Source organism: Manduca sexta, chromosome 26 (genome assembly GCF_014839805.1).
Source record: "Manduca sexta isolate Smith_Timp_Sample1 chromosome 26, JHU_Msex_v1.0, whole genome shotgun sequence".
NCBI classification, from domain to species: Eukaryota; Metazoa; Arthropoda; class Insecta; order Lepidoptera; family Sphingidae; genus Manduca; species Manduca sexta.
Window position 1 is genome coordinate 4,129,214 of NC_051140.1, and position 13,871 is coordinate 4,143,084.

Here is a 13,871-nt window from a genome sequence, read left to right on the forward strand (position 1 = left end):
GTTGGACTAACTAGTTAGTTATGAAAACTAACTATAGCAATATTATGAAAACAAAAGATAGTTAGATGTCGCCAATGTTGTGCCATGTTTCTAGTGCAATAAGTTGACAGTACTTGCTCGGTGTTAGCTCCTTATAAATATTTAAGTCTCATTAATATAATTAAAGTTATCGTTCGCGCTTAGTTGGAACGCTCTCAAACTTGCGATACATTTGTGAACAGTGGCCCTCAGCAAGCGAGTTATAGCTCACTCTTGACCAGTTATAATAAAGGGAACATTGCAATATTCCTCTGATATCCCCAGACGCGAAACGCAATCTAAAACTTGGAACTTTCAAGACCGTCTCAGAACTTTTCGATTCTCTTACATCGGAGCTAGTTTGTAAATTTAGAAATTAGTCTGCATATATAAAATCATAGCATTTGACCATAACTGTATATATTGCGCAATCCTTAGTCTTTTGGAGAATATTATTCTAACTAGCTGGTTAGATTAACAAGCGATATTTCACAAAACACAATTTTGTTCTCTCAGAGTGAATGAATTGCTCAAAATGGGTATTTAATTACGGAGATGTTCCCTCACATGCCCTTTGCAATTTATAGATGGCTTTCGAGTCACGTGCCCACAAACACTGGCTCGTTTTTCAACAGCAACCACTCTCAATACCGGAAGAATGAACGAACGAACAATATAGAACATTCCAGAAACATAGTATCGGTCAAAAACCTCCCGAAGTTTTGTTTCCATTTCTCATTTAGATTTCGATATTCGGTATTAGAGTATATATCATTTTTCAGGTTGTTCAGTGCCTGAAGATAGTAACTATGAAGAACTAATCTCACTGAAAGCACTTCTGAATTATCCAGAGGAAGTTGCGTTACGTTTGACCGACACGGAATATCAGCTATTTTACCAGGTGAGTAGATTTTTTATGTTTATATAGAGCAAGTTCCAACCTTAAACGACAAAATACATAATAGTATGACTTATATCTCATTGTTCCTTCATATTAGTTGATACGATAAGGTTATTTTTGATCCTAATATGAAACAAGATAGATAAGAATAAATATCACATTAAAACTTGAAGAAAAAAGTTTGTACCATTTAAAGCACATTGCGCGCACAGAAGAGTGTCAAATTTACATAATTATATTTCATATAGAAAAGAAGTGCACTAAATCCTCAATAACGTCAATAGAAAAAAATGAATTGCATTCGCATTTTAACCATTTGGCGATTATTAGGTTTTTGTAAATTGGCAAAGTTCTTGAGATCGTATATTTTCTCAAAGCTCTGATTGAAAATCTTGCAAGAAAGTTTTCCTACATAGCTACAGCATTAAGGTAAATGCCCTTATCACCCCATCTCAAAAATCTATTCTACATAAACAGAACTACATCTAGTCTCTCACTCTAACATCAATGAATTAGCTCTGTCTCGCTCACACACAGCATGAATTTTCCTAATCGCATTGTTTATTCTGAGCACGCATACTAGCTCTTTGTACGTTCAGTGTTACAGCGTTCTCTTGCCCATTTATAAAGTCCGAGTACCATTAGTAACTCGTGATCGGATTCATAAAGAATTTCAATCAAAATAGTAAGATTAAGTACAATCGTAGTTTATTTTTCTTTGTACAAAAGTGATGGCTCGCGATGCATTTATCCTTTTTATATGAGAAAAATCTCTGACATGTCATTTGTTTCTACCCGACTACAATAACGGCAAAGGAGGGTTATGTTTTTAATTGTATAATACATGATAGTCTACTCGCTTGTGTCCTCACTACTTCTGAGTGGATGAAGGTGTTTTATGTTAGGTAAATTAGCTTACATTTGGTATCGTGTGTCGTAGTTTAAAGACATGTCAAATATTCTAACATTGTAATGAGTTTCTGGATAAACAGTAGCTTGAATCATTAAGGAATATTATAGCTTCATATTACGTAGCGAAAAAATTGGGAATTAGATAAGTAGTTTCAGAGAGAGACTACATCCAAACTTACCAAGTTACAAACAATCTTCGCTACTACAACATCGATAACAGATTATAATAACAACATTTACATATCGTTAAGAAAAAAATAAGAAGCCCATTTATATTCCTAGTGAAATATTCGATTGTCTATCTACCATGGTTTTCTATTGTTACTTCCCACAATGTTACATTTCAAAAAACGAATCGAAAAACGCTAATATTAATTATTCTGTAATGTGAATGCTTTTTTCTATATGAACGTAATTATCAGTAATTTTTTCTTTTGCTAGATGTCTACTCCACTTGGAAAAGATTACCGCTTGAATTCGGATTCAGTACACCGAGATAACTGCGAACCTGGTTATTTAGGTCTGCCAAAGTAATGCCAGTAGTGAAAGTCTCGTACGCTCCCATAAACGTCAGAGTAGGTACCACCGCATGGTCTATTGTTGCCACCAAGCTGCAGTATGTACACTAGGTGAGCTGCTATGACTTTTTGTTAAAAAGCATCATTACGCTGAGGCTGCGACGGTATGATTTCAAACCACTTGCTGATTATAAATGAACTCACCCACCATTAAGCTGTATGATTTTGTTGGCAAAATCTTAATGGGTTTGAGGCGAATTTCCAGGCTGCGGTCGGACGTTTGTTTTAATTATATCTTAAACTAGTTTAGAGTTTGATAAATGTGCCGTGAGTTTGAGGAGTAATCAGTTACTTTGGCTTTCGGTATATGAAACTTTGTAATAAACTGAATATATTTTATGTAATATCGAAATTTTATGAAAGGACGTTTACGAGGGGAATGAGACCTAAACTCCATTAAGGCCTTGATTTTAAATATACCTTTATTCATTCGTAACATAAAAGAATGCAAAGATACAGAATAAGCTGTATGTAATGCTACTCCTTTGCTCTTACTCTAAGGAAATTAAAAAAAATATACGAAAAAAGTACAAGACGGTGATGCCTAACTTCGCAAAATTATATACACTATTTATTGCAGAGTACGCTAATCACTTTAGCGGGCGAAACAATTGGATTTTAGCTCACTTTATTGGTCACTCGCCTTGATTTTCCCTTACGATGTAATCGGGGTGCCTTCAAAGAGGCAAAGAATTCGATTATGGAGTTCAAAGTGAAGCGATAAGAGGATTTGTTAAAGTTAGAATTTTAAAAAGGATTAGCCAAGTTTTACTTTACTTGTTAACTTTAGTTACTAAGTTTAGCTTAAACAAAAAGCACATATCAGTGAGTGTGTAAATTATTTGCGAAATATTCAAGATGTGCATTTATTTTTGATGACAAATATTAATTGTCACCTACTTCTACATTTCGTAATTTATTCAACATGAATTCGACCTACAGACAAGTTATAAATTAATTTTGTAAACAGTTTCGTAAACAACGAAGAAGGTTACTATGAAACACTATAAACTAAAACAAACTTATTCACCAGTAGTGGTTGATTTAATATGATTTCTATCGACTTACCTTTGCAAATTTGTTAAATAGATACCTAGTATGACAATCTGTATTATTAATACAATCGTAATTAATTAAGTTTCCTTTTCTACCCGTTTGCGTTGCTTCACTCAAACCTTAAAGTCATCTCAGGTTTCGTCTAAGTATTTTTTCCGAACTAGGTCAAAACATTGTACAAGAAATGGCAACCATTATGGAGAACACGTGCGGCGCAAGGCACAGAATTTTTTTGTTCGTTTAGAAGAGTGCTGCGAGTATACGAGATCACGTTATACGCCATTATTTTAGAAATAATAGAACTTGTCTTTGTGTGGTTGAGACATTATAGTATTCTTCATTGTAAAGAAACGTGTAGGTATCTGTCTGTATTGCTTATGCTAGAATGGTCACTCGACACTAGACAGGCGGATCCAAGTATTTTCATGTATATTATAAAAACAGGCGGACCTGTTATTTATCTCTTCTGCCTGTCTTTCGGTATAAAATGGGTGAATATATCATCATTTATCCCGCTTCTTGAGATAAAATACCACTTTTTATAAAATGTTTTCTTGAAACTGGAAAGGATCGTTTTAGAGTGTACTCAGAAGCCCGGCTTAGTTTTATAAAACGATCCGTTGTTCTGACTTGCTGCGTTTAATATAAATTTCACAAAGTCATAAATCTTGAGTTACAGTTTCCGTACTAACTTTCACAATGGCGAGGTGTATGTTAGCGAAGCGGGTATCAGACAACGGTCGCCAATTCGATTTCCGTGTTGAGATATTAAGTAGTTAAGTTTATAAACAAATAAAACTTACTTTCATCTATATCTACAATAGTATTTGTAGATATAGATGAAAGTAAGTTTTATTTATTGTTGGGACACACACACTTGCGCAGCTATGTAAGTGCACGTGCGTAGTTGTGCGAGAACGCTGTGTCACACCATACCTTCCGTATAAAAGCAACGCGCGTCTTTGTTTAATTAGTACGTCTTACGATTTGTTACTATTACCATCTAAGTACGCCTCTGTGTATTAAACGTACTCTGGAGTTTTGAAATATACAATATATACAGTGCCATCTTTGGAGTTTCATTATAGCTAGAGTTGCGACTCCCATACATTACATCAAATACACAATCAACTCTACATTGGTGACCCCGACGTGATCTTCAAGATGGCAACCAAAGCTCCAAATACACAGACTCAAGAAACGGATCTACTGGGAGTGTCCGTTCAGGCGCGTATTCCTGACTTCTGGGTAGATGAACCTCGCGCCTGGTTCATCCGGATTGAAGCCACCTTAGCACCGCAGAAGGTGAGCGACGACACATGCCCAAGGAAGTTATAACATCTATTTTTTGGCACAACCTCCGGACAGGCAACAACATATTACTACAAGTGGTCGAGTAATCAATATTCCTGTAAGATTTATGGATTCATTAGGACTCACATTATATATAAGCATATACATTTTTTACATATTTTTACTTTATTCTTACATTTTTTTTTTCTTTTTGTTCATATACACAGTGTTTATATTTTACAAAATTTATCATGTGCAAAACAATTCTTCGAATCATTACTATTGCATCAGATCGTAAACAACGCACGGTATCGAGTCGAGTACATGCCTGCTCATGTTTCTGCTCGATCAGCAAAGCGTTCGTGATGGACAGTTTTTGTACACATTTTATGTCTTTTATAATATTAACGTTATAACTTTGAATTATTTTAAAACAAATTGCTTTGTCAAATGTTACCCATCGCGAACAAACTGCGTAACGATGACCTAGATTTTAAATTATTTGTAACATTTTATTTGCTTACTTGGACATTGTCATAAGGTATAAGAAGCATTTATAGCGCTATAACTTCATACGTTATAGACCTCGCGGACAATCCACACTTTATGAATAATCGTAACAATGGGCAAAACTTATAGTAAAGAAGAAGTAGTTATAGCCCAGAATAGCGCAGTTGAAACGCAAGTTAATCAATTTAACATAACATTGATCGTCATAGCATCACTGCTAGTCATCGTGTTAGTTACTACAGTGTGGTTACAATGTCGACGCAAAGTTAAAAGTGGTTAAGAAAAGAGGTATCAATCGCTGCAACGAAAACAAACACCTCGCCACCTGCAGACAGCTACGCGTAATACGAGCTGTATCCTGTTGACGCGTCGAACTTATCGCAATGTTCAACAACAGCATCAGTGTCCAGTGTCTAGCGTTATTATTAGTCAGCGATGAATTTGTACTCGTCACATATTGTTTTTATTGTACTTATGTGTAGTTACTTCTTTTTATAAAATTGATTTTATGCGTTGCGTTATTTTTTGTAAAAGGGGGGAATGGTGTTGGGACACACACACTTGCGCAGCTATGTAAGTGCACGTGCGTAGTTGTGCGAGAACGCTGTGTCACACCATACCTTCCGTATAAAAGCAACGCGCGTCTTTGTTTAATTAGTACGTCTTACGATTTGTTACTATTACCATCTAAGTACGCCTCTGTGTATTAAACGTACTCTGGAGTTTTGAAATATACAATATATACAGTGCCATCTTTGGAGTTTCATTATAGCTAGAGTTGCGACTCCCATACATTACATCAAATACACAATCAACTCTACATTTATAATGGCGGATTGTGGAATGAATCGGGAATTACTTGATAACTATTGGTTAGTGATCACTCAGTGAATAATTCTTTTTGATGAGGGCGATCGGCGGATTATAATTTCTTCTAAACTTACTGAAAATATTTAAAAGTTCAGAATTGCGTCAGTGTGAGGTTGATCTCTCGCATTTTATGTCTCTACACGTGCGAGTGGTTAAGTATTTTCGTTAACATATCATATTATGTGCTTTCATACGACCGCATAAACACAAACACACACAAAGACTTAAACATATATAGAATAAATACTTGTGGCCTTGTAAAACATTTTTATTGTGAAAAAAAAACTTACACACCTTTTGTCAAATAAATTTCTAATTTCTTGCATTTTATTTTCCGTATAATGAAAATAATGTTGATGCGCGGGAGAAAAATTGACCTAGGCCAATAAACAGCTATTTTATACTCAATTTGTTAATGAATATAAAACTTATGAACCTCTTCCCCCTTCATCCCTTGTTGTGCAAAGTAACATCCAATATGTGGGTAAAAGCATCCATAAATCTTTTTATTGCATTCAGTATATTGACCGGCGCGACGACATCGTGCAATAAAGAACCAAGTAGGCAACTATATTTACATTTTATGAAAGTATTCATACTATTACCCCACAGTGTGAGGTCATGAAAATTTGCATAAACTGCAAATAATGCAGTGGCCACAAAACACGATCCATAGTTACACATTAAAAGTTGGTATGGTGTTACTTTAGTTATTTGTGTCATATTGGTAAAGAAATTGTATATATATTTACGGGATACAGGCCTATCTTAACCGGAAACCTGAACGGTACCAATAAAAATGGTAATTGAGTACGTACTGGTTTAATACATCTCTAATCGGATTTCATACGATGAAGAAAAAATCTTTTATTTATACCTGTATTATATTTGAAACATATAGGTAAATAAAATTGTCCATCCAGTGTGATTAGTATTTTCGAACTCCGGGCCCTACACATTATAAACATCGCCATTTGCTTATACTTATACAAATCTTACGTGAATGTCTATCACGGATGTAAAAAATTGAGTATGCGTATACAGCAGCTGTCAAGAAAATATTGGCAGAACAGTATTAGAGACATAAAGTATTACTTATGAAAAGTTCGCCAAGCTATGTTTAGTTAAAACACAAATTAATTATTTGATCAGCTGTAAGTCAAAACCCGCCAACTTGCCTCTTAATAAGGTTTAAACTAGGAAACCGGTGATGTTTTTGACAACAATTTAAGCAATTCTTAACCACCATTTAACGCTAAAACAAGGTTATAAGTAAGACTGATAAAGTGTTATACTAGAATGAAAAAAAATGTGTACACAATTATAATTCTAACATCCACATTTGCTTGCCTAACTCTAAACTGTGAAAACTAGAATAATCCATTATCTTGACTCCCTTCTGCACAAAGTAGTTTAATTGCGGACTCCACTAACAATTTGTCGTGCACTGCTCTCTGCGGCCCCGCGCGACTCCAAGGCAAATGGCCCTTTATAGACTTTCGACACTCACCTGTACTGAACTTCGGGACATACTGGGACGCTCAGAATATTAAGAGTTCATAATGTGTACGCGTCTTAGTAACCAACTAATATTCTTGGTAGTGGAATATTTTTTTAAGTTTGGCTGTAGTGTGTGTGCTAATTTCAGCACACTACGATTAGCCATGCAATTTGTCTACTTTGGTCAACAATTTTGAGTACCATGGCTAAGAAACTTATTATCTGGCATCTTCTAACGACTTTAAACAGGGATTGATAGTAAATATATTTCTCCTGGGGAGACATGACAATCGATTTGGACAACTATATTTATACATATATTTTGAACAGTGGCTTTCGCAGTTGATTGGACCGCAACCCACCAAAAAAAAACTTCCATTCTGGTCGATGTATTGTCACATTTTTCAGGGCCCGCCCAATATTCTCTAATATTTAAAGTTTGAGAAATGTTGACCTGAAATACTAAGAATAGACATGGAACATTCATTTGTTTTTACAAGATGTATTTTTTTATACTTTTATAAGGATATTCACTTAAACGTGGCCTTTTAGATTCCCAAAACTCAGTTTTATACCATAATATGGTTGCGTCTTGCTATATACGAAAATATTATGACCCTGTATGTATTTCTAGGTGCCCCCCATAGACTACCTGCGGCAGGTGACGCTGGACCTGGGCGGCGAGGGCGTGCTGGGCGCCGTGAGCGAGCGCCACATGATCCGAAGGACTCCCCCTACACACACGCAACAGACCAAGAGCACTGTCAGAGCGCTCATAAGGAGGTTCAACGAGGTATGATAAAATACTACGAATATCATCATCAATGTGATAGTATTACTAAATTTTATTAGTTTTTTTTTTTAATTTGTTTTTGGTCAGTGCGTGACCATAAAAGTAAAATATATTAAGACTATTCAATTTAAGCATGAATGTATTTTAATTAGGTAATAATTTGAAACTTAAATTATCATGCCAAGGTCGCAATTTAATTCAGACTTCTAGTAATTATGTTACTTTAATTTCGATGCAAATGAGATTCCAATCATGAGTTGACATACGCACGAAACGCATGTGAAATGTTTAGATATCCCCGAATTATATTGCAGATAGTATTATTATTTAATAGTGCTTTACATTGACGTGTCATACAACGTATATTAAATATATATTTTAGCCAATTGACTGAAGTAAACAAATAATTACACACTAACATTGTGACTACAACATCAATTAAATTAACTTGAAATTAATGTTACGTCTTTATTATAATCTCCGATGTTATACTTCTAGACCTCTTCATTACCAAAGTTTTGATAATAAGTTTTTTTATTAATTTATTGCTGATAATATATGCGATATGGCGATTAGCTTATCACCTCCTACCACAGTGAGGCGGAAATATTGCAAGCTCGGTTATGTGAGTGCATTAGTGAGTCCTGCCAACCCTTCAGGCATAACACCCTCGATTTATGTATGTACAAAATAAAAAATATTTATATATAAGGTACATACATATCCATAAAACTATCTTAGCCTATAAACCCCATTATTATCCCGTCAACACGATCCAACACGTGATGTATGAAGGATAATGTGGGATGATGTCACTATCTTTATTAACACGTATCATTATGACGTCATATTGTAAGGCTATGTAGATATTTCAACTTGCCTAAAATATTTGAAAGAAGACTACAGTAAAACGTATATTTAGCTTAAAACTCATATTTATAAAAAAAATGTTTAAGTCTTGGTATGTCATAATAAAATAACCACAACTTAGCACACGGAATAAATATGGCGGCTTATATCTTTACATCTTGGAATTTCCGTAGTTAATGCGGGCAATAAAACAAAGTATTCATTGGATTCATTTAATTACAATCATCACGCTTCTACTTGTACAAAATTATAATCGAGCAGCAGATTCAGGACTCCAGTCCATGTACTTCCACCATACCAGTATTACAATCTATAATAATGTGCATTTCACAATACAATTAATTACTTCATTGTTGTTCCAATAATGTCTCGCCACATTCAAAGAGTATGTAGTCATACTGGCCATATTAGTTTACAAAAGCATTCCATATTCAAAGTGCTGTTAAAAGCAAACACCTTAATGTATAGTGGTTGTCACTCAATACATGAATACTTCCACAGCATAACATAAACTACTCCCAATGCAAAGACACAATATATCCTTGACGGTTTTCACCATGTGTTCAACGTGATGATGCTTAGATCCCGCTCGAGGCGTAGCCTCGGAACTGTTACAAAATACAAAACCATACTCATGTTATGAATAAATTAATTAGGTTGATATCATAACAATATAAATAAAACGAAATATTAATTGCCATATTTTTTACATTATTAACTAATTTAAAGAATTTTGATTATTGAAACATATAAGTATGTGAGTTTTAATACTATGTGAATGGACAAGATGTTCCTCTACAATTGTCAACACTAATAGTAAGCGAAGTAATGTATGGGAATGATATAGGAATAGACTTATTGTCTTCGGCGGACGACTTTTATGTCCTTACTGCGTTATACTAAGACTTTTCAGGTCCTTCAATATTTAACATCTCTAAGCAGTACTTTATACGTACGAAACATATAAATTATTTATAGACTTTAAAACACTTTAAAATGTAGATAACTTTACTTGCAAAGTTGGCTTTACAAAATAAACGTTGGCTGTTGATGATTTGTTGTAGCATAAACCACTTTTTGCAAACTGATTTTTCTTTTAAAGTTAAAATAATTGGAAAAGATTGTTTTTATTGAAATGTTTCAATAACTAAAAAATATATTTTTATAAAGCTATAAGCATTCATATTTACGAAGACAATAATTATAAAATCTTGTTTGTTATTATGTTTAATAAGATTATGCCTATTTTTATGCCCAGGCGTAGGCAGAAGTGTAACACCCACATTTCGCCAGCTTTGTTAATTCTTATATACCGGGTGAATATATTATCAGTTACGGGACATGACTTCAGAATGGGGAGTGATACAAGTAAAACCTAATATAGCTTTGCCTGTCCTGGGGAATGGACTTGACACAGATTACGACAATTGTAGCGTGTACGCAATACGACTACGACACAGAGGCAGTAGACTTTTTATCTTTATAAGACTTCAATTATTTCCCAAACTATATAACGATGTTAGAGCGAAGAGAGTAATTGCTTCTGTTCCAATTTTGGTAGGAAACGATTTTGAATCTGATGTAGAATATAACTATTCAAATGAGCTTAATATGTTTAGGGCTGTTGCTGCCTACTTAATATAACACCTCACTCACACTCGTATTTATAATCCCTCCCGCGCGGAGGGTACAATTAATTCATTATAACAAGGAAGTAAAAGCCTATCTCATATGTTCGACTCCACCAGAAATGGAACTCGAAATATACTGTTTCCGTATATTAGTATTTAACAAATTAATTTGTTAATGTGAAGTTTCCGAGGTTGAATGTCACGTACTGATGGTATTGCAGAAACAAGCATTAGTCACTTTACGGTGTGAAATATAAAAATAAATTATGTTCCTTAAGGTGTCCGCGTGGGTGACAGAGCTGATCCTCTCTCACTCGACAGCAGAAGAGCGGAGGGCGGCGCTGGTGTGCGTGCTCAGGGTTGCGCTCACTTGCTGGAACATCGGCAACTTCAACGGAGCCATGGAGATCGTGGCCGGACTCAAGTGAGTTTCTTGTATCTGCTTCTACGATTTCATTCTTAATTTCGCTATTCATAAGAACTATTTTTTTATGCTTTTTCCAGCATTGGACCATAGAAAAATGCTTTTAACCAGTGATTTACTTCATTTTTTTAAGTAAGAGAGAAATCTATGTAAATTTTCGTATTAACGAAGAGATGTTACTGTAATAATAATTAGTTAAGCACTAAGCAATAAGGCTCCTTCTACAAAATAGTTTATTTCAAATTAAAGTGAAATATGTTCATGAGGCTACTCTTAAAGGTTTCCTTGAGCTGGGTAATTGCAATCCACTGCAAGGAAGACAGAAGCCTAGCATCCAAGTGGAAGTTATCAGAAAAGTACGATAGCGGCCGATAATTCTCTTGTTTTATTGGTCCTAGTTACCGGATTATTAGATATTACGCCTTCATATCATGCGTAAGAAATACAGGTATGCGTTTCCCGATCAGTTGCCTAGTGTTTTAAGTCATTGATGTAAAAATTGTTTCATTTATTCTCTGCCTGTGCGCTAGGTTTCATCGCACTATTGCTCGGAGGTAATTTTACGCCACGCTATTACCTTTAATCTGCGAACGTTCCCGCTCACAATGAAATATAGTTTATGATCTAAGCGTATTATTATTGAAATTACCGTAATGGTACTAAAAACTTAGATCTCCGTTAAAAGCATATTCTAATAAGAATTCATACAAAACGGTGGAGGTAAGATATATTATATCCGCCCGGATAGCGACCACGGTACACAAGGTGTTAAAACCCGTCATAGTGGCCCACGTAAGAGTGTCGTGTTCCGGAATCAGCCTATAGGCCGGCATAATTGTATCGATTGCCGAGGGGTAATCATCTCTCGTCAGTCGACATTCTATTTGACCCCACCCTAATTACCACCAGGCCCAGTGGGTTCATTTTGCCGTACCAGTATAAAAAGAGTGCCTAAAATTGTTCTATCATAATAATTAAAACCAGTTTTCACCAATAAAATAGTAAATTAAATAAGGAGTTCAGTTTTGCGTAGTCATCATTACACGAAGATTGCTTAAATTTCAGACATAGTTTAGTGAAACGATCCGCAAAATGTTCATTTATTATAATAATCCATTTTTATTTGTGTAATGGCAGTGACGTCATTAGAATAAAGCTTAGCGAAAATTCTAAACAATGTTTATGTACGCCTTTGTATAGTTTTGTACTTGTATACGACGATATTCTTTATTGTGTACGCAATCTGTATGTTGGACGATGTACCTGTTACTCATGGTATATTTATTTATTTTAATATATGAAAGATTTTTATTTATTTGTAATACAAACTCGACAATCTTTGAAACGATGTCTAAAATTTCCAATTCTGAAAACTATTTCATTATTAGGAGTCTACATTACTTCCTACTGTCAAAGGCATTATTATATGAACGAATTTTTACACAGGCAGTATCAATAATTGCCGAGGTTTTCCTTTACTACCTACCCAAAACCATTAATATTATAAGAATAGCTTGTTTAAGTGTGCTGCCTTCAGCCCAGTCTCCTCAAACAGAAAATTTATTTAATACTAGTTGTCGTGGGTAGGTGTAATATAAACGTAATAAAATATTTAACTCGGCTTAACCGAAAGTGGCTTTTAAATGTGCTCAATGGTTCAACGCGCTCTCTGAACCTATAATGTTTAAAAGCTAGTTTTGGCTTAATGTAGTCTTACTGTGTTTTGAAGTTACGAGCCCCTCTGTATTACACCTTTTTATCCTATTTTTTGTGAGGTTAATGGAATACAAATCATTTGACTTTGTTCTTCTCAACATTAACCACGTTTAGGGGAAATCGAATTTGGAAAACTCACAAAGGGTAGGTCTACCTGAGAAACGAACCCACAGCCGTCCAATCCTCAGCCAGCATATGCTGCTTCTGTAGTGTCCTCCATGAAGTTAAATCTACAAACCTCCAAAAAAATCTTAATAGTTTAATAACATACCTCTATATTTGTTGAAATTTCCGTACACCCATTCCACTACAAATACTTTCAGCTACGCGCACTTGACCCACAGTATATTTCTTTCCATCATCCCACTCTTATGGACCAACGAAGCGTGATTATATTATGTATGGCTTTTGTTGAACTTTGTGAGGATTCTCGGGCCTTCATGTTACATGTTTAAATTCTAAAGTCTTGTTCACGCTTACGTCTATTTAATAAAATGATGCTAACATCATACTAGTACATATTATCCTAGTTCTCAATTATAGAAGTAAATTCATAGTAGATGAAGAATTATAACTTCTAGAAGAATAGAAGGATGAAGAACTATAATCCTAATTGTAAATGATAGAGGTAAATTCATAGTAGATGAAAAATCACAATCGCAAGAAGAATAGCAGAACCAAGAACATATAAGAAGACTACTAAGTTCAGTCGGCAGGGGTTTCTTTCGGCCTTCAGCTGTTTGTAGTCTGTAGGCCGGCGGAAACTACTTGCTGACAGTGCTTGCATCTACGTTGAGAA

General features: G+C 34.9%; 1 protein-coding gene across 1 annotated transcript in view; it reads left to right on the forward strand.

Annotated features, from left to right (window-relative positions):
• Positions 1 to 553: 553 nt before the first annotated feature.
• Positions 554 to 13,871, forward strand: part of LOC115449840 (1-phosphatidylinositol 4,5-bisphosphate phosphodiesterase epsilon-1) — a gene marked incomplete in the record, with an annotated part of 44,250 nt that continues 30,932 nt past the window's right edge. The window contains 4 exon segments of the mRNA XM_037443083.1: positions 554 to 557; positions 801 to 919; positions 8,273 to 8,431; positions 11,211 to 11,356. Of these exon segments, the coding sequence (XP_037298980.1) occupies positions 554 to 557; positions 801 to 919; positions 8,273 to 8,431; positions 11,211 to 11,356 (428 nt within the window).